This window comes from Saimiri boliviensis, chromosome 2 (assembly GCF_048565385.1).
Source record: "Saimiri boliviensis isolate mSaiBol1 chromosome 2, mSaiBol1.pri, whole genome shotgun sequence".
Taxonomy (NCBI): domain Eukaryota; kingdom Metazoa; phylum Chordata; class Mammalia; order Primates; family Cebidae; genus Saimiri; species Saimiri boliviensis.
Window position 1 is genome coordinate 67,901,575 of NC_133450.1, and position 22,341 is coordinate 67,923,915.

Genomic DNA, 22,341 nt, shown 5'->3' on the forward strand with positions numbered 1-22,341 from the left:
ATCCATATCATCAATATCCACTCCTGAGCCACGGTGGACAGGTGCACACACAGCTATCAGCAGGTTCCTGCTCCGTTTAAGGCCGTGGGTTGTTAATTGTACACTCTATTTACATCCTTCATCTAGCATTCACAGTTTGTGACATTTAGTCATGCATGGACATACAAATGTAAACACAGTGGCATTTTTACCAAGAGGCGCTTTTAACAAGACAGCAGTGGAAGAAAGAGTGAACAGATGTACAAACTAACCATCTACTCTGCCGAGTGAAGGTGTTTGCTGCTACCTTTGCCTGCTGAATCTAACTTCTTCTTTGATACAATGTTCTTTTCCCCCTTTCCCTCCACTTGAAAAGGCTATTGGCCAGGTGCTCACCAGCTTTTAGCAATCGTCTTTCTTGGGCTGTCTAGCTGACTCACTTTGATGATGGATTTCTCTTCACCTGGGCTTTTTGGTAGCTTCTAGAAAGATCTGAGCACTCTGTAGTTGACCTCTGCCCTGCATGCTGACCTTCCTGCTCACCCTTTAAAAAGTCAGTGGCCTAGTGAGATCCCTCTTGGTAAAGGTTTCATACTGGGTTGGCTCCCTTCCCCTGTTTCTCACTTGGGAGAGTATTTGAGACCCCTATATGTATGCTCTGATGGGTTTAAAGTTTCAGGAGCTCTATGTCCCCTGGAAGAGGAAATGGTGGGGGTGGAGAAAGTGGTGTGGAAAGGGGAGAAGGAAAAGGGGCGACCTTTCCTTATTTTCATTTTGGCATTTGGCCTTTCACGGGTTCTGAGAACACGGTCTTCACACCATTTCATTCACCTTCTAAGCCTATTTCCCCTCCTAACCTGTCTGATGGGGTCTTTACAAGTACATGATCAGTATAGGTAAAGTATGGCTGACTCCTAGGAGATACTCAAGAACTATGAACAATTAATTAAAAACTATAAGCAATTAAAAACTATGAGCACAGATGGGTACCAGCTTCTCTTTCAGCACCAAACCAGGAGTGAGTGGGACCATCTGGATGGCAGCCACTGCTCTGTACTTTGACCATGTGACTGTGGGGTCTTCACTGCCCTTCCCCAGGTATCAGTTACTCAGTTTTCTGTTTGTCACTTGAGGAGCAACTCAACCCTCCTGGTCCGTTAGCCTAGACATGGACAGTTCCAAATTAAACTTCCCTTAGAAGGCGGTGACTACAATAAGCAGGAACTACTTTTTCTCTTCTGACCTCTCTTGGCCTCCTCAATATCCTTACCAACACCCCCACCCGACATCCTTGCCCGCTTCCCCTGCCCACTGTCCCTGTTGGGTCCTGGGCAAGTGTTGGGCAGGGGAGAGAATGTCCTCTCATTGTCTCTTTCTTGGCCTTTTCTTTACACCCTGCGATTCCCCAGCTCCTCCCCCCAATGAACTTGAAGGTGAAGGAGCATAAGGCACCCACAGAAATGGCTAAAGGGCTTGCCTCCCTCCCTGAAAACTTCCTTTGAGGGAATGGCTTGTTGAAAGCTAAAAACGAAACACAATGGCCACCCTTCTCACAGCTGGCTCCGCAAAGTCAAGAACCACTCCTGCTACTTTCTCTCCAGTGGGGGCTCATGCTTGGCTCGGTGTTACTCAGAGTCTTGCAGAATGCTTGCTGCTAAAAATCAGGTCATAGTGCATCAAAAACTTTTTAGAAAATCCTCTTGGATATATATTTTTTAAAGTGTGAACATTCTGCCTTTAATTTAAATGTCCCTGAGGGAAAGGAGGAGGCCAGTGCCTAGAACTCCCGCAACAGGAGTGAGGCGTGTTCCTGCCAGTTGGAAGTTGGAGTGGAGCAGGCAGCCACATTTCTCTTTTTTGTTGTTGCAAATTTGGCTGCCATTAGTTTGCTTCTGGTATTGAACAGAGAGGTGCCTTGAGGGAGGCCTTAGCCTGTATCCAAAGACCCAAACTCTACAAGGGTTAGATCAATTTCTCTTTGGGAGGACCCAAGGATGGGGTGGCTTTGAGACTGCCCCCTTTACTAATTCTAACTAAAGGTAAACCTCTCAGAACAACTGGAACTGCCAAGAGCCACACACAGACAGCTGGCGTTGTCTCAGGGAAAGTTCTGGAGACACCTTAAACAGGCAACGTGACTGACCGAGAAAGAAACTGCCAAATGGCTGTGCCTGTGACTGGGGAGGGACCACACCCTCTGCATTCGCGGAATAAATGCCAGTTCATGCATCGTTCATTGGAAAAGGTCCACACTTGCATGATTAGTATCTTGGGAGTAGTTTTCGCCTAGTATCCATTGCTGTATTTTTGTTTTCAAAATGAAAAGCAAGGCCACTGAAATAATCTTTTAATTACTAGTTCTGTTTGATTAAAAAAAAATTGAAGATTTTGTCATGCTCTCCGTAAAAAAGGAAAAGGGGCCCTTGAATGTCTATATAGAAAGCACAGGCAAAAGATAACAGAGTTCTTCCCAAGATTTATCAGGTACACTCCCTACATCTTAAGTTCCCTTTATATGTCTGTGAACGGTCTGACAAGGGCCTACTGGTCTATCCTGGAGGGGCGTCTCTTGGGGATATGTACTGGTGAGTTCTCTCATACTTGCTTTTCTTATTTATTTATGTTTTTAAGATGGAGTCTTGCTCTGTCACCCAGGCTGGAGTGGAGCGGTGCGAACTTGGCTTACAGCAACCTCTGCCTCCCAGGTTCAAGCGATTCTCCTGCCTCAGCCTCCCAAGTACCTGGGGCTACAGATACGTGCCACAACGCCCGGATATTTGGGGTTTTTAAAAATTTTTTAGTAGAGATGGGGTTTCACCAGGTTGGTCAGGCTAGTCTCGAACTCTTGGCTTCAAATGATCCGCCCGCCTCAGCCTCCCAAAGTGCTGGGATTACAGGCGTGAGCCACCACACCCAGCCCCAAACTTGCTTTTCACACTCTGTATGCTCCTGGTCTGGAACCAACAAGTGTCACTCAAAGCCCACGTGCAGTCATATAAAAGATGCTGTATTTGTCCTCCTCCCCTGAACAACTGGTTCCTTTTCCCTTCACCATATTAATCAACACAGAGGACATGCCGGTCAGTGACAAAGTCACCCAAAGAAACAAAAAAAAAAAATCACAATTCAAACCAATGGGCTTCGTCCGCAGGTCCTTCTGGAACCACGTTTTTCTTTGTTCACGATAACTTGCTGTCTCTTTTCTACGGCCATCTGCCATTTCAGTCAAACAATGTCAACTGTTTGACTGAAATGGCAGATGGCCACGGAAAAGAGACAGCAAGTTATCGTGAACTCAAAACCAAAAGCGGTGTTCTCGAGCTGTGTGAAGGAGGGACCAGTCGGGGCAGCATCTTGAAACCCGCCTGACAGAACACCTGCCGGCATACACAGATCGCTTCTCAATGGAGAAGGATTCCAGACACAGGTTCCATCGTGTAACTCTGGGACTCCAACATCGCAGGACCCTCTCCTATGTCATCCCCTCTCTCAGCTGTTGCTGTTGGCAACCCCGTCACTATGGATTCACCTGTAAGCAATGTGGCAATGACTTCTAGATAGTCAGGGGAAGCTTTCATGACTGACTGTTTAAACCAGGCGTCCCCAAACTATGGCCCCCTGAGGCCATTTATCCAGCCCCCCGCCGCACTTCAGGAAGGGGCACCTCTTTCATTGGTGGTCAGTGAGAGGAGCACAGTATGTGGCGGCCCTGCAACGGTCTGAGGGACAGTGAACTGGCCTCCTGTGTAAAAAGTTTGGGGATGCCTGGAAACCATTCGCTCACACCTTTTCTCCTCTAAAACACTGAGCTATGAGCACAGTAGTTCTCTTTCCAGAAAGCCGTGCTCACAGTCATTTGTTGAGAGAACTCAGAATGAACTCACACATACTTCACAGGCTCTTCTATAATGAAGAGGTCAAAACCAACCAAAGGCTGTTATGTACCAGAAAAAAATGTTTTCTATATCATAAGCCCAAACTTCCTGCCACAGTCAATTAGACTATATAGTTGTTTTCTGATTGTTGGCTTATTCTAAATATTACCAACCTCCACTGACAAGTTAACCTAAACAGGAAATTTCAAGAGTTCGGTCAACATTGTATTATCTTCATGAGATATATTTAGTCCTAGCCAAGGTTTGTATAAAGCCCACTGACTCAGTATCCATGCAGTTGATATGGCGGGTTTGGTTTATACATTCTGTTACTGTGAGTAGAAAGGAAAGTTACAGAAAATTGATTCGTGCTCCTTGAATTTTTGCTGAAACCCTGACATGAACTTATCCATTGAAGATGAATTGAAGATCAGGATAAAAATGAACCAAAATGAAATATAAATCTAGATGTGTTTGAGGCTACGATCCTGACCTTTATTCTATGTCACAGACATGGGTTGGAACCGTTTTTTCCACCAAGCATATTGAATGCCTTAAGGATTCATCACTGCACAAAACTACGCCGCATAAAATATCCCAGGCTCCTATGAAATATCAATCATTATTATTTGTTTCTGTAATAAGCAAATAATCTAGTAATACTGGTACAGGTCTGAAACGCTACAAGAAGAAATGGAATATAACGTGAATTGTAATGAGTGCTCCGTCTTCTAAATCTATTTGTGATTTTAACGTGTTCTTTCCTGTTGCCTTATAAACTTTATTAGGAACCCCCGGAGACAGGGCAAGACACTGTAGGAATATGTTTGATATATAGTTGGATTAAATAACAACCTAATATATCAAACATATCACACAGAGGCCTGCAGCAAAGGCATCCAGGTTTGACTGAGCTCGAGACTAGGCACAGTATTGAAGGTTACGGCTGCAGGGGGTGGTCACTTTTGCAGCAACTCCGATACCTGTCTTTGGAGCACAGGACTGCCTGCAGGTGTGGAAACGGCGCCATTCACAATACTGTCAGCACATGCACCGGAGCTCACTGACATTCTCATTTCCCCAGGTGAGCGGCGGATTCAACCGTGCATGTCTGGGAGATTCCGGGCACAAAGTGATGCTTAAGTTTTAGGAGCCTGAGGTGGAAATATACCAGAATCATCATGATAAACCATGAGCCATTCTCCTTTAAAAAACAGGCAACATGAGAATGTGGTGAGCAGAGCATTTTAAACAAAATGACTGTCCCTCCCCAAACTCTTTGTGAAAGCAGTAGGAATACTCCCCAGAAGGGAGACATATTCATTTTATACTGATGGCTTGTGCGTACAAGGGTAGGGTTATAGGGATGTAATAGCAATTGTTTACTTATAGTATCCTGAGGATTTTTTTTTTAAGGTTTTGGGAGAAAATGGAGAGAAGGGATTAACCTCTAAAGACTGGCTGATTTTCGTGTCAGATTGTTGTTGTTTTTTAATTGGGGAAATAAATTCCTTTATCAAGGCAAACAGGATGTTTTATTTCATGCAAAAGTTATTGCAAAGTACTGCCCTATTAGGCAGGCGCAAAACTTATGTTTTGGGTTGAAGGTTTTTCAAAAATAATATCCATGTGGCAGGAGCTTCTGGTCATCAGGCAGAGAAAGACTTCAGACCATTGTAAAGCATTCTAGAAGTACCAAGCACCCTTCCTAATATGATCGGAGTGACCTAAGGTAGGAACCCTCAAACAACGGATTCACATCATCAGTTATGTTAACCTTGACTTGGCCAAAGGATTCCTTGGCTTTCCTGTAAAAACCCTCAACGTAAACACAAAGGCTATATGATCCTAGAGCACTGTAGGGAGTCCTTACTGGTCCACTTCAGCAGTCACCATTAATTTTTAAGGTGCAGTTATTTTTAAACCATTGTTTCATAAAAGGTTAAAAGACAGACCGTTCCGTCATCCAATTCCATTATCACTCTTCTACATTCCCTCCTTATTTTCTCCATCTGCAGGTATTTTTTTTTTTTTACAGTTGTAATCGTGAGTACATAATTCTGCATCCTTTCTGTCATACCATCAGCATTTTCTTCATGTTACACAGTCCTGGCAACCATTATTTTTCATAGCTGAATAATATTCCTTTGAGGGGACACTTGGTCACATCCAACTGCTCATTACTATGAACAACGCTGCAAGGGACAACTCTCTCACAGGATACAACTTTCTTCGCCTCTTGGATTTCCTCCTCAGGACAGATTCCCAGAGGTGGGATTAGTAGCTCAAAGGGCACACATAAACCACAAACGGCCCTCATGGGACTAGACCAGCCTTCTCTAACAATGGGGAGTGGGCACGTGGAAACAGGGACTGATATGGACTCAAACTGTCACCCAGAGCCGTACACAGGCCTCCCAGCTGAGGGACGGTGGTCTGACCCTGGCAAGGTAATTTGCTTCTTGGTGCTTCTGACTCTAATGGACTTTTTGAAAGGATCAGACGAGTGAGCCCATGTCAACTACCTAGAAAAGACTGCCTGGCAGGTGCCTGGCCCTCGAACAATGTAAGCTATTTTTCTTTTCTCGGGGGCCTGTGGAATAATTTTTATTTCAGGCATTTCCTAGGGAAAAAGTCCCAGACACATATTTTCAGTGCTGATGATGATAGCAATGGTGATACAGTTACTATCTATCGAGTCTCCCTGTATGTCAGGCAGTGTTCTTATACCATCTTATTTAATTGTTATAATAATAATAATCCTATGGGGTAAGAACTTTAATAATCTTGTTTTCCCATCTGGAATCAAGAAGTGAATGACCAGACAGGGGGAAACCAGGATACAGAGACAGACAAGAGCTCAGAAGGACCCTGAAGAAGGACAAAGGGAAAGACACTGAAACGGGAGCTCTTAGAATACGGCGAGTGTTAATGTTAACTTAGCACCCAGCTCATTTCTCCAGGAGAACCAATGTGTCAACTGACATGGCTTCGGCATTAGCAGATAGGACCCTCCCCAAGAGAGGCCACTCATGACAAATCGGATGAGGAAATGGAAGGCATTATTCACCAAACCTCTAAATCTTAGTTAATGGTTGATTCTTAAGTATACTTAACATTCAAGATTAACTTCACTGACAAAGCAGAAACAAAGGCGTAACCAGAAAATGGAGTTGTCCCAACATCCACACTTGGCTCTTAAGTTTGTAGGAAAAACTCTGATGATACCAGGCAACCCACGACTCGCAGGTGGAGGCCAGCAGGTGGAGGCCGCAATAGCAGAGGCTAAAATCCTTAAGTTACATCTTGGTGAGAAAATGTTTAAGTGCCTTTCCCAACTCCAGAGCGACTATTAGGACGTTGGTTCTAAGAATTCGAAGGTTTTAAGAGTGTTCCCAAGCTTAACAGACCAGTCTGGGTTTATTTCATACACTGCATTGGCCCAGGCACTGTTTTTGACTGGTCTCCTCTATTTCAGGGCCCAGATTCCATACCTTGGTCTTACAAAATTAGATACATTTTTAGGCATACCTAAATTGGTGGAATCCAACCCTTTTTTGAGGGGAAAAGCCAGATTTTATTTCCAAACATATCTGGGTCCTTAGAAATTGGTGAGTTACATGTACCACCAGGGCTTACTTGAATAGGAAGAAAAAGAGGATGCCTCTGGTTCTGCCACCTTCCTACTGAAGATGGTCATGGAAGGTGGGGAAGGAGGTATTAGCTTAACAGCGTTGGGGGCTTTGCCCCTGGAGACAGCACTAGCTTATCATCCTTTTGTTTAGAAAGTGTCCTTCTTCCTGCCTAATCTAATAGTATCTCTTTCCTTTAAATGGCTATTTCTCTTCATATATACTCATAATCTTAAGTTTCAAACGTTTATCTAGATGACAAATACAGATGGGAAAAACATACCAGCTACCCATCCTCTCCAGCATAGTCTGAAAAAGCCTGGAAAGGGTGTACTTATGAAGTTCTCATTGCCCTCTGATTCCCAGCAGTGCTATTTTTTTTTTTGTAAAAAGCAAAAGAGAAACCAGAAAACTGGAGGCTAACAATCTCCTATCCACTAACAGGAACTTCCGACAGGAAGCATCCAACACCTGCTTTACATAATGGAACTAAATCAAGACTGGAAATGCCCCAGTTCTTCCTCTGGATACTCAGAGGTATTTTTCTGGATGGTTAACTTGAAAGACTCATCCACCGTTTTTAACCCCCATACTCTAAAACAGTGCCGGGCAGGTAGATAGGTTTTCTGCTTGCTAATCTGACCATGCGGAAGGAGCTCATCTCCCTGCAGTACTCCTAGCTCCATTTCTCAGCCACCCTCTGGAAGACCCATCGACACCAGACAGGCAACCACAAATGAACACTTACTTTTGGTTTTGCTCTTGGCTTCAGTTGCTCTAACTTCTTAGCAGCAGCTTCAATAGATGCTGCAGCCCCCAGTAACTCCGTTTCTGCAATGACCGTTGGGTCTTCCGGATCCACCCACTCCGTTCCTAGAATCAGCCCAAAAGAAGATGATGCTTGGTAGCTGCAGACCTCAGGGCACAGCTTAATTACAAACAACGTCTGGATTTGCATGCACAAAGGCCCCAGGAGCCTGACCGGTATTATCCTAAGGAACGTTCCTTCTGGGCTCTCGTAAAGGCCATCTGGATGGGGGTGGGGAGGAGGGGGTGATAATCCTGGTTTTCTAAGTCAGTTGTGTGTATGGCTCCACCACAGGGTAGTCACCAAGCAGCTTCAAAAATGAACTCATGGACCAAGGCTTGAGCCTTGCTCTGATTTTGAACTTTAAGCTCCTAAATATAAGTAAGTATCCTCAGGAGACGCTTGACTATGCTGTAGGTCTTCTCCCGGGAACCCAGGAGGAATGACCCCTCAACCTTAATTCAAAGTAAAGGAAATTGGTGAGAAGACATTTCCCCGGTGAGCTGACTGCTTCTATGTAAGCATTTTTAAAGGGTGTCCCAATGGTGTTTTCAGATAGCATCATTTTCAAAACATGGAGGATTATTTGAATGAGAATAAATATCCTGATGAATGAAAATGCAGCCAAAAAAGGAATGCGGAGTGAGTAGTTCCAGATGGAGGATACCGTTTCAGTCAAGCACTACATACAACACTAGAGAACAGACTTGCTTCAGCGAAGATGTTACTGTTTCAAACTCACTCTAAACCCATTTGCTTGAAGGAAGTCCTCACTGTATTCCTGGCTGCATCTGCCAGCTTAAGGCCTATGCTGGCTATGCTTTTCCTCTGCGCAGTCTGCCGTATTAGCACTGCCTGGGAGGGCTGCCCTCCACGAAGACACAAGAATCCAGCCTACCTTTCATGGCTTCCGCCGCCTGGATGAGCTCCGTCACAGCACCGGCGACTCGCTTGGAGAAAGCGGCCAGCTGCTGCTTGAGTTCTGGGGTTGGTTTCTGAAGAATCTACATACAGGTGAAGGGCAAGTGAGAGGCATGAGGAAGACAGTAACCACTGGGATGGGAAAGAGGCACACTTCTCCTGGTGGGTGTGGAGTCAGATAGCCTGGTTTAAGTTGCATCTCTGTCCCAAGTGACTTCAGATTCTTGTGGAAAAACGCTTAAGACTCACTAGGTTTCAGTCTCCCTGTGTGAGAAATGAAAAGCTGGGAACCAGTGGTGTCTCTAAAGTCCCTTCTGACACAGCTCTTAAGATCATAAAGGAGACAAAGTCCTTACTTGTCTTTTATTTGGACCTTTATTGGTCCTTTATTTGTACATAAAACACACAGATGCACCTGAAGATTACCCAAAGTTTAAGAACATTCTGGCTGGGTATAGAGGCTCACACCTGTATCTTAGCACTTTGCGAGGCCAAGGTGGGAGGATTGCTGGAGCCCAGGAGTTCGAGACCAGCCTGGTCAACACAGCGAGACCGCATATCTTTAAAAAAATTAAAAATTGGCAGGGCATGGTGGCACACACCAGTAGTCCCAACTATTCAGAAGGCTGAGGTGGGAGGATCTCTTAAGCCCAGGAGGGCAAGGCTGCAGTGCCTGGGCAACAGAGAGATTCTGTCTCTTTATAATAATAATGATGACAAAGAACATGATGAGTGAAGGCAAAAGCCTCAGGCTATGGGCCAATCAGTACTTGTAACAGAACAAAGGACCACAGGAAATGTGCCACTCAAGTCCTAGAGACAAAATCCCTACAGGAGCAACAACTGACTGATCAGGAGGATCATTCCTGAGAAAACAATCCATTTCCAGAGTTTTGACTGCAAGCTCTCCTGGGAGAAGTCCTGAGGATGTGCCCTCTTCGGAATTAGTTCCAAGGTTTTTAAAAATTATCTTTTCCTTTATTTATTTATTTATTTATTTATTTATTTATTTATTTATTTATTTATTTATTTTGAGACGGAATTTCGCTCTTGTTACCCAGGCTGGAGTGCAATGGTGCGATCTCAGCTCACTGCAACCTCCGCCTCCCGGGTTCAGGCAATTCTCCTGCCTCAACCTCCTGAGTAGCTGGGATTACAGGACGCGCCACCATGCCCAGCTAATTTTTTTTGTATTTTTAGTAGAGACGGGGTTTCACCATGTTGACCAGGATGGTCTCGATCTTTTGACCTCGTGATCCACCCGCCTCAGCCTCCCAAAGTGCTGGGATTACAGGCTTGAGCTACCGCGCCCGGCTTCTTTTGCTTTTTTTTAAATGAATTTTTAAAAAGTACTGAGAATCCTCAACACCTTTAAGACATTCACAGCTGATTTCTTCTCAAACGTATCCATGAATGGAACTGTGACACAGGATGAGAGCTCTTCCCCATCTTCCACCATGGATCTAAATACTGGTGCACACCATCCTATCCCTTCCTCATGCTTGAAATACCTCTTCCAATGCTCTTTTCTGTTATCTCTTTCTCGTGTTTCCCAATGGTGATCTTCAGATTTAGAAATGTTCAGACAGTTGGGAGAGAAGTGTAACTGCTGTCTGTCTCTGCACAATTTTGCAGCTTCTGAATAGGGGACAAAGCAACAGCTTTGGAAATGGACAAACCTGTGTTCAAACCTGGCTTCATCCATTACGGGTTTTATATCTGTTTTCTCATCTGTAAAGCTGAGATAATGCCTATAACTCAGGGTTGGCGTAAAGATAAAATGGAAGCTGGACCCAGTGGCTCACGCCTGTAGTCCCAGCTCTTTGAGAGGCTGAAGCTGGTAGATCATCTGAGGTGAGGAGTTTGAGAGCAGCGAGACCAACAAGGTAGTCTCTACTAAAAATATAAAAATTAGCTGGGCATGGTGGCGGGTACCTGTAGTCCCAGCTACTCGGGAGGCTGAGTCAGGAGAATTGCTCGAACCCGGGAGACGGAGGTTGCAATGAGCCGAGATGGCACTATTGCACTCCAGCCTAAGTGTCAGAGCGAGACTCTGTCTCAAAAAAAATAAGTAAATAAATAAATAAAATGGAGTTAACACATGGGGAGTATTTCTCATGACACTTAGAACACAATAGGCATTCATTAAATGTTGATTCCCTTCTTGGTGCCGCACACTCTTTCCCCTGGCCAGGTAGCACAGTCTTTCTTAGGAACCTGCAAAGATGGCTTTCAGACCCCAGGACTAATCCCTTTGCACCATGACTATAAAGAAAGCTTAGAAAAAAAAAAAAAAGATTAGAAGAGTCAATGGGTTACACTATGACCAGCCCTAGACACAGTAGTGTATAGATGACATTATGTCAAACACAAATGGGTTAATCTGTAATCTTTGAACATTACTTCACATGCATGGATCCTCATCTTCCCTCCTCTTACAATCTTTTACACTTCTTTCATATTTGCTACTCTTCTATGATGGTTCTGGCTGCTCTGTGATTCTCATTCTCTCACACTAGGCCTCTATATACCACTCTGCAGATATTAAGAACCCAGTAAAGACCTTTGAATGAATGAACAAATGAATTAACGAGTGAAAAACAGACCAACATGTGACTGGGACAAATCCTACTCTGACGGCTTCTTAGACCAGTTACAAAAGAACACTAGAACCATGGAGAAGTAGAAGGAAGGGGGATAAATGCCTTTTACCTTCCAAGACAGCCAATAGGCAGGCAGTTTAGTTAAGCATAGGTTCAGTAGTCAATATCAATGTACCTGTGTAACAGGTACTTATCTTCTAAGCCTCAGTTTATTAAGTGAGCACAACAGTCTTCCCTTATAGAGTTGTGGTGAGACTATATAAATTAATATAAAGAGCTACTGATAGAAAAGTTCTAGTGTGTGGCCTGAGCATGAGAATCTTTTTAAGTTCCCTGGGTGACTCTCATATGTGGTCATAGTTGTGAACCACTGCTTTAGACTTAGATGGTGGCATTTGTCACCACGTCATTGCAGAAGACTTGTACCATATTTGTCTGAAACAACATATGCTGTAAGGCTACCAGGTTATTAATAGTTATGGCTCAGGATCTCACTAGCTAAGCAGTCCACAGGCACTGGTTTCTCTAAAGTGGCCAACACAGCATGAATAAGCAAATGGTTAAAGGTATGGTGGGGACATTCATAATTAATGGTAAAAGACTGGATGATTTCTCCCTAAGCTCAAGACAAGGAAAGGATGTTTGTTCATATACTTCTATCAACATTCCCACAAAGCAGAATGATTAAAGACTTCTGTCTCTAAAAGGAGAGCTGTTAATGCAGAAGTGTACACTATGACGGCTCTCTCAGACACAGAACAGCGCTGATAAAGAACCTGAGCTTTAGATTACGGAGGAAGAGAGGAGTTCTATTTTTAGTCTGCCATTAAGTCAACATGATTTCTGATAGCAGACAATAGACAGATCCAAATTAAAGCTCTGCCAGTGGAAGCGAGGGTAATTTTAGCCCTGCCAAAGATCTCATACGGTGGTTTTGCGGAAATACTGAACTGTGATAGTTGCAGAGGCAAAGTAGCTGCTTCTTGTCCTGCAATACAAATCCTCTGTGATAAACCAGCAAACAGCAAATGCAGGAGGCCACTGCCACTTAAAGTGTCACAAAGCAGCTCTCAGGGCAACAGGGGGATGGCTCTGTCCAAATTACATCCTATGTTTGTTGAGAGTTAACTGAATTCTCTAAAGGATTCCCCAGGCAGGGGTCCTCCATTTAGAGTCTCTAAATACCAAAAGGTTCTAACTAGGCTTTGTGGGTCTGTGATTCCTCTTAACAGTTTGAGGATCATTCTGTGTGTCTGTGCTGACGTTTCTTTGATGAGGGTTGCAGGAGGCAAGAAATAACCCAGGGCTTTCAGTTCAAAGGGGCCCATTACCCACAAAAATGAAGAATGCTGAAATTGTGATAGTCACTGGCATCTATAACAGAGGAAGAGAGAATGGGAGTGGGAATAGATTAAAACATTTATTACTATCGATATGTTTCTTTAAAATATAAGCATCTGAAGCAAATAGGACAAACTGTTAATAAAATTAGTCAATCATATATTGTGGGCACATGGACGCTGATACTAGTTTCTGTATTTATTTAAGCATCTTCCAAAGAAAAAATATACAAATTAGCCAAAAACAGCTAAGAATCCTTGGCTCTAGACATTTTAAAGGAACAAGGACAAGGCAGCATTAACGCATGCACATTTTCATGTGCCTTAAGAAAAGCAGCTCACTGAAGAGGCTCCCTGATTTTCCATGTACCACATGAAAATGACTTCAACTTGTTTCTGCAGATTGCTGAACACTTTCTCTAAACCTTGATTTCTAGAATTTTTTCTCTCCCTTTTTGTAAAAAAATGAACAATTATCTGACCTTTCTTCAGTTCTCAGGAATCTCCACTGATTGTCTTTGGAATTGTTAAAAACAGGGGATCAATTTTTCAAGCATTTCAGGAAGACTGCCCCAAGATCTACAGGTACAGTCTGGTTTAAGTCGGCTCTTTCCAATGGAGAGGCTATGGTCCTATGATCATACACTCTTTCTGCAGAGACCAAAGAACAGAGTGAAGGGCAGAGTGAGTGAGAGAGCGTGTGTGTGTGAGTGTGTGTTTATGTGAGAGAGAGAATCAAAATCTCTAGTTTTTAATTGCTTTTTAAATCTATCACCTGCAAAAAACTCATCCAATTTTAGTACATATGCTTTTCTTCTAAAGAGAATTTCAAAAAAATGTTGATGTCTTCTCTAGACTAGCAATTTGGCTTTCATTTTCTGATTGCTGTTAGAATTCCCTCTGAAAATGAACATGACTTCCCAGGTTGGGGCATTCTCATTTTCCTCATTTCTTGTTGGGTCTTCACACAGCACTGGCCTGTGGCTTACAGGAGTCTCAGTATGAAATAATATTCCTCTTTCTTATCCTTATTTTAACCCAGATTTCTAGGAGTTACGGCTAATGGTGTGAATATGAACTTATTTTTGGCAGCAGATGTAAGACAATGACCAATGTCACAAATTTAGGTGACAGAATACTGTTGAGGGGGGTTCTATAATTTTTCACCAGGAACTTGTATTTTTTATATGTTTATGATAATTCCCTAGAAACAGAGGCTTTTCTCCTATATTTTTATTAGAAAATACTCTGCTTTTTAAAGAACAAAAATAAATTTTTATTAGAAAATACTGTCTTGCTTTTTAAGGAACAAAAATAAATACATGAACATGAACAAATAAATAAATACATAAAGCTATTTCATCCACATCCCTGGATGTCTGAGTCATCAGCACTTGTCAAATTCCAGGAGGAAAACTTTTTTTTGTTAGTTTTCTCTTTTGTTTCACTCTTTAACATTCTATAAACAACAACGAAGACCACTGAGGGAAGCTGCCTAGATTATAAATGGATTAGGAGCTACTTGAAGGCAGGGGCCACTGTGTGCTTAGCTTCTATTTCTTTTGTGTGGTCTACTAAAGGAAGTCAATAAAATAAATGATGACTTAATGAATCGACCATAAAGCCAAAATGATAAGCCTTTTTCCTGTATTCCCGTTCTGTCAGGGAATATTTCTGAAGTCCCCTTTTTCCATTATTTCTCCAACTTTTTTCCTTCTACTTATTCATGTTTTTTCAAGATCTAGCCTTGACTCTATTCTCTCATGAATGTACTGTATGCTCTTATTAAAAGCCCATATTGGCCAGGCATGGTGGCTCATGCCTGTAATCCCAGCACTTTGGGAGGCTGAGGTGGGCAGATAACCTGAGGTCAGGAGTTCAAGACCAGCCTGGCCAAAATGGTGAAACCCCATCTCTACTAAAAAGACAAAATTAGCTAGGCCTGGTGGCTAGTGAAGCTCGAGAACTCTGGGGGTAACTTTTAATCTTCCTTTCAATGTATCTCATACTTAGTTGCTAACTTTTGACAATTTCATTTTAAAAATGTATTTGGATCTTTTCCGTCTCAAGGGGGAAAATGCTTACTGCAAAGGTGAGATGGATTCTGTTTCTTTCATAGAAATATTTAGCTTTTCTTCCTGTTAGTGATTTCATTTTAGTACCAGCTACCATAAACCTCTGAAAGGCCTTAGAGAACCGGGACATTGATATTTCTACCATAGTTACGACTACCTTGACAGCAATTGTATAGAACGAGGAAAAGAAACTCAGCTGGCAGGCTTTTAACAGATACTTCAACCACCCAAGTTTGTCACATGGAAGATTTCAGGGTCCTGATTCCACAGAAAATACAAGGAAGAACCCGTAACGAAAATCAATCAGTTAAAATGTCAATGGTCACCAGAGAAGTACATCTGGCCACAAAGTGCAATCTGTTCTTGCCTAGGCCCTGAGAAAGCAAGCCGTGGTCACTCTCCCTCCTTCCAACCTCCAACCTCCATGAGATGAAACCTCCTGATTGACCTGTGACGCTGGGTGTCCCTGCACCAAGTGCCCTTCTTCCTGTTCCACAAAAAGCTGCTGATTACCATCAGGGCTGATGCTGACGTAGTGACTGAGTGGTCACTGAGCAGAAGTCTCTGAATGTGTGGCCTGGGAGTGTTCCTAGACCTGCTGTCATGTTCCCAGAGATCCTGGACCTCTCAGCCTCCGCTCAGGCGGAGGCCAGCCATCGGCCTGCCCCTTGGACAGATGCACACCATACGCACAAGAAAGCCTTGTCTTATTTTGCTCACCCAAACAAGGTGGGCATGGAGAGGGGAACTGAGGGGGAAAAGGAAGCATGTGAGCAGATCCAACGCCTCATTCCCAAATACTGGGACAAGGTTCAGAGTCGGCATGCAGTCAGGGAGGTGACCCTGTTAGAACGCCGGTTTCCTTTTCCCTGAGAGAAGCTTCTCCTTAAGACAAAAGCTGGCAGCTGCCCTTCTTGACGAAGAGAGAACTCCTCTCCCCAAAATAAGCTGTATTTTTGCTGGAGAGTGAAAGGGGAGGCCTCCACTCCATTTCCATCAAGGACTGTGTATGTGGCAGACACAGAGCTGGAGGGAGACCTTACACAGCGATATTCTTGTTCAATGACTCACCAAGGGCAAAGGTACAGATCGCCAACCTGAGGCCTGTGTGTGCGGGGCCTGGACGCACAGATGTCATGTACGTTATCCATGCTGCACAGGTGCTGGAGAAAACTGGTTCAACTAAGAAATGGAACTGGGGAGAAGTGGTGAAATGGACATAGGAGGATCTCTGTTTCTCCTCCCTTCCCCCAAAATGAACGAGACAAAGCAAAAGCACGAGAGAGAAAAAATAGGGAGAAACGGAGCGTAGCGGGAGAGCTCCCATTTAGGAGGCAGAGGATACTGCTGCTTCAAGCCCAGCCCACCATTAGCAAGTACCACCCACTAGCCAGAAACGGCACCTTCCCAGGGGCAGATGGAGTCTCACTCTGTTACCCAGGCCGGAGTGCAGTGGTGCAATCTCGGCTCACTGCAACTTCCACCTCCTGGGTTCAAGCGATTCTCCTGCCTCAGCCTCCCGTGTAGCTGGGATTACAGGCGCCTGCCACCATGTTGACCTAGTTTTTGTATTTTTAGTAGAGATGGGGTTTCCCCATGTTGGCCAGGCTAGCCTTGAACTCCTGACCTCAAGTGGTCCACCAGCCTCAGTCGCCTAAAGTGCTGGGATTGTAGGCGTGAGCCATGGCACCTGGCCAGATTTTAAGAAAGCATTCAGCAAATGTGAGGTTGCCCACAAGGCCCTCGGTTTCCAGACATGCTCGTTTCCTCCTTAATAAACTGCCTGTTTAACATCTGAGGAAACGGAACCCCCGATATGATGGTGGCTACGTAGCTATTTATGTGGCAAAACCAGGATTTGCACTTGAGGCTTCTAAACCTACTGACAGCACTCTACTGTCCAATTTTTAGTTATAACAAGGTTCTCTGGGACTCACAATATATTGTTCCATAATGAAAAAGATGCCTTTTGAAAGCCTTGCTGGTGTTATTCTCTCTAACCTAAATTTCCTGCTAGGCACACTTACGGACTGAACACTTTATATCCCAACCTGTCTAGCTAGAGGCTCTTGCCTGAGTGCTGACTGGCTAAGATGTCTTTCCTTGGTGAACACATGATATACTGATCTCTATTCACAAGGGTTCAGACTTTGAGAGCCCAATGTTAGTACCCTAGACTAGCTACTTGCCCCAAAAATGCACTTCAGAATTGACCAGTTACCTGGATAAATAATAAAAATAATGATCCCTTAAATGACCTAAAATGTTTAGCATCAGAAGAAATTTATTTCTAAAAAGGAGGCAGTGAAATACACAGAGCTAGGAATAGTAGGAACTGAGATTTGGATCCAGCTCTGTTGCTGAAGAGCTGAGTGACTTCAACAAAGGGACAAGCTTTCTGGGTCTCAGATCACTCCTTTGGCCTATAAGCCTCATGGCTGCCCAGGGACAGAATAAGAAAACTTGAGAATGACCAGCAAATGAAGGGCTTGACATTCCTCCTCTAGATATGTGTATTATGTATCTAAAGGTGGTCTGATGGATCTGTTTTGTAAGTTTGGTAAGAGCAAAGGTAGTGATGGAGGGGAGACATCATCAACTCTTTTTCTGGAGGTGTCCCTGACTATCGAGGCCTGCCCTAGGCCTTATACAGTTCCCAATATGGCTCCTGGAACTCAACAGAGACAGACACACACTGTGCATACTTCTTGGTGCTCTGTGGTTTGGTCCTTAGGGTCTGTAGTGAGTCAAGCCTCCTTAAGAACTGCTCCCACGTGGGCAGCCCACCAGCCATGACCATCAAGGCCCCTGCCTGGTGTCTGCCGCTTATGCCTTCTTAACCCAGCTCCATACAGGGCACAGCAGGCTGGGGGAGTCATTCTCCATGGTACGGAAGCCATTCATTCCAGGATGGGAGGAAGTCCTGAAGGGCTGGTGGGTCACTTAGAGCACTGGCAGCCTCCCTAACTTGCCACGGAGGCTGGCGTGGCTCTGCCAGAAGCCTTCCACGTTCTTGCAGGATGTACTGGGGGCTTCCTAACAAGACCTGCTGACACTTTTTCAGGTTGGCACTGGCTGCCCACCTACTTTGTCCTTCATTCTGCTCCCTCCTCCCTTTACATGCGAATCCTGCCCTTGAGGTACACGAGACGACTGGGCTTTCCTGAATTCTAACTGCAACTTCATCCAGACTGCACTTTTAGCTCTGTGTGCTGGATCACTGCATCATGGGAGATTCCAGTTCAATCCAGTCCCAGCCTCCCAGTGGCACTAGACAGGGCTTTGAGAGAGGTCTTCCCAAGAAAAGCATAGTTCAAATCAGCCAGGGCAGCTAGAGTGACACAGCTACACCCCGGCCCCGACTCATGCGCCTTCTTACCACCAAGACGTGCTCCAGGAGGTCCAAGTAGCCGAGGGTGCACTCCGTCCCGAAACGCAACGCTCTGGTTCTCACCTCCTCACTGACATCGGGGTGGAAGGATGCTTGCTGCAGAGAGAAAGGAATGTTGAAATCTTAAAACGGGAAAAGCCAGCGGCGTTGGGCAGACCCAGACTAAGAGGCAGGAGACCTTAACTCTGGTGACCTCGAGAAACTGCCCTGACTCCCTGTACAGAAGAGGTTCTCTCTCCCCTACAACCTTCTGCCACCACCCACCTGTCCACCGCAGGCTCTCCCAGTCAGTCTGTGTGTAGACTTTGGTAGTGCCCTGGGCCAAACCATAGAAACAGCTGAATCTGGTGCTTTGTTCCTCCTTTTCCCACCCCACATTTTTTTGAAATGCAAAAAAATTCCACATGTACAAAAACATCCAGGCAAGATTCATGATCAGTGCTTACGGCTGGAGACATACTGACCTAGGGTCAGCCTCGCCTCTCTTCAGCAGCTTAAGGGGTCCTGAAAACCCGTCTCTGCTCACAGGCTAATTAAGCCCAGCTCCCATTCCTGGGCCTGACCACGCTGCAGTCAGTGAGGTCTCTGTGACCGGGGCCCTCTAGCTCCTGGGAAACTTCAGAGGGCGAGTTCCCCAGTGCCCTAGAGGCACCATAACTCATCTCACATGATACAGAAGTCGAGATACACAAACCAGTACACATGCTTAACACAGCATCTTGAGCTTTTTCCTTGTACTTATGACCTGCTAACTTGAGTCATTCGTGACACATCATTTCTCAAGGCATAACCATTCACAGGGTCATGAGATAAAATGCACCCAGTTATATTTGAATTTCAGAAGATCAATCAATTTTTAGCAAGTATGGGACATCCTATTTTTTATTTGTTAAAACTAGCAACGCTACCCCTTCTTCCTTCTACAGCTTTCTTCTGGAAAGAAACTGAGGGGCTTACAGAAACATATAAAACTATAAAGATGTTGCTAATCGGAACAAATACAAATCACACATTAGGATAAAAGGTCGAGCCTGAGGGCAAAGACCAGCCTCCATGTTTTATCCACTCAAGCCCCTCTTCCTAAGAATGGGAGTGCTGATGGGAATACCCTGGGCTCTCCCTTGATCTACCCTCAACCCCTGGACAGACTGTGGCTAATTCTTATGGCCAGCATTACATGTATGAGCCAGGTTTTCCTCATCTGAGGACTAGTGGGCTCAGAGGCAGGAGCCAAGAGCCATGGTCCCAGCCACCCACCATCACTTGTTATTCATCCTCATACCCTTGTGCCTCCAATGGTGAGGCACAGGGCTCCCATCTGTTTGATGAGACACCACTGTGGGAAGACACAGGCCTGGATGTTACTCAGAGTCACCGCCAGCAGGTTATGTGTAAGCCTGTGTGGAGGGTTGGTGGGAGAGGTGGAGCTGAGGTGCTTACTCTGTAACTGGGAAGAACTCTTTGGGAGAACAATCTGGCACTAATTAATCTCTTATACTATTGGACCCACTAATTCTACCTCTGGGAGTTTTGCCTAAGGAAATAATCCAAAACACAGAAGAAAACCAGATATGCCCAGAGATGTTCACTGCAGTAAAGTTCATGATTTTAAAACAATGCAGACAGCCTAAATATCTGACAACAGTGGGAAGGTAATATTCATTAACAGAATATTTTGTAGTCATTAAAAAGTCACCAACATAGCAACACAGAAATAGCTTTCTAACATTAATTGTAACAGTAGACATAAAATTATATCTAATATACACATGTGCACATGAAAGTAAGACCAGAAAGAAATACGTATGAGAATTAACTTAGGGTTTAGGTAAGTCTTTCTCTTTGCCTAAGGAACTGCAGTAATCCTTCCATTCTAAGATGAGCCCGTAAGTAATTTTCTGCCCCTCCGTGTATGGGCTGAGCAGGGTAGCCGGGGCAAACGCAGAGCTGGACTAAGGCGACTTGGCCCTTCTGCTTGGCATGCAGGCTTCCATCTTGATCCACCACTCAGCACACCAGGTTTCCTGTCTATGCTTTATTGTAGGCACTCCCTTTCCATTTCCTTTTGCAAAGGGGTGAAGAATACAGGAGACCAAGGGAAACAGAAATGCTAGCAAGTGAGCTAAGTCAGTCCTATCCAAACAGGAGCATCAGGGCTCGGCAGTGACTCCTGTCAATTCTGATTTTGGTGTGTGAAGCTGATATACAGGCTGCAGAGCTATGGCTGCCATCTCGTCCTGTAAAGCCCAGTTAATGTGACCCAGTGCCACGATGACAGAAAGGAGCTAAGGACAGGCAAACGGCACCCACACTGTTCTACCTGAGCTCCTCCCCTGAAAACAGGAGACCAGACATCAGGAGACACTCAAACATCTGAGCTGCATTCCTTTTAAAAAGACCATTTAATCATGGTTTCTTTTCTGTTCAGTTCCCCCTGATCGGGTCTGTAGCTTGGGGACAAACGTGTGTGTCACGTATCAACCAGAGTGACCTTGAGCATTACGTCTGGGATGCCCTGAGCAGCAGAAACAGAGTGGCTGAGGAATTAGGAGAGCCGGTTTCAGTTCTGCTTCTGACAGTAAATAGCTGTGTCACCTTGGTCATGCCACTTCTCTCTCTCAGCCCATTTTACCATGTGACAAACAGAATAATTGATTAATCTTGCCTTTCTCATCTGGAATCAAATGACAGAATATGTATGACAGCCCTTCTACAATGTGAGGTGCCATGTGTGGACACCTTGATGCATGCAGGCCTTGTCTTGCTAGGGACATACTACTCTCTGATTGACGCTGTAACCCCTTTGGCAGCTGTCACTTCTGGTAGGTGAGCTCCATTAAGCTTATCATTGCGGCCAACACTTGGAGCCTCAGGAGAGAGTCCTAACTCCCTGACCCAGCAGCCCTGGGTTCTCTGTCAAAGTGGCCTTACCTATTCCCCCAGCCCTGTCTTCTCCAACCCACCCTCTTCTCTCCACCCTCCATCACACCCAGGGCTCCCGTAAATGTGGTACTGTCTCCCAGGCCAGGCTCTTGCACATACATTCTTTCATCACCCCTCCCTGACTTCCTCCTCCTTCTGAGGAGCAACCAAGAAGCCATAAATGTTGGATCTTGCAGCAGCAACGCCAGCAGAACTCACTTTACCACCAAGAACACCTCTGTTCCCTCAGACCCCATGCTGTAAGAGCTGGTCTGCAATTCTGGGTCAATCCCCGCCCTCACTCACCATGGCAGGGGATCATCAATTGATCGCTGAGCAGAAGCCACAGTCCCTGGGGCAAGGCTGTCCCTAGAAGGGTGAAGACCTGGGGTGGGGTGCTCGGTGGGACGCAGGGTGATGTGGGGGCTCTTAGAGTTCACTTTCCTAACAGATCACAAATAAAGCTTCTAGGTCCTGGGTCTCCACGGCTCCCTCACCAAGCACAGGCTCATGGCAGCTGCTCCAACTGTCTACCCAAAGGAGCAGAGGCACTTTTCCAAGATGTCTAGCACAGACTGTGAAAAGCAGCTCCCTAGTTCTGCTCTGTTCCTCCAACTCACTTCCTCACCAGGGATGGCAAACCTCTCCTAGTGCACAGGGGCTGACCTACGGGGGCAGGAGAAGGTCCAGTGGAAGAGCGAACAGTTTCCATTTGGAGGAGCTGGAACAAAATGCTGCGATCCCTGTCCTCTACCCTCGGAGAGGCCTCCACCACACTCTGCAGGAAAGTTTCCT

At 45.0% G+C, this 22,341-nt stretch overlaps 1 protein-coding gene across 9 annotated transcripts in view; it reads right to left on the reverse strand.

The window, feature by feature from the left end:
- The window catches only part of TLN2 (talin 2), a 474,792-nt gene that overhangs the window by 16,219 nt on the left and 436,232 nt on the right, over positions 1–22,341 (reverse strand). For all 9 annotated transcript variants that reach the window (XM_074393531.1, XM_074393528.1, XM_039468905.2 and 6 more), the window contains 3 exons: positions 18,613–18,720; positions 9,193–9,298; positions 8,235–8,359 (listed from right to left, as the gene is read on the reverse strand). In XM_074393531.1, the coding sequence (XP_074249632.1) occupies positions 8,235–8,359; positions 9,193–9,298; positions 18,613–18,720 (339 nt within the window). The remainder of the gene's footprint in view (positions 1–8,234; positions 8,360–9,192; positions 9,299–18,612; positions 18,721–22,341) is intronic.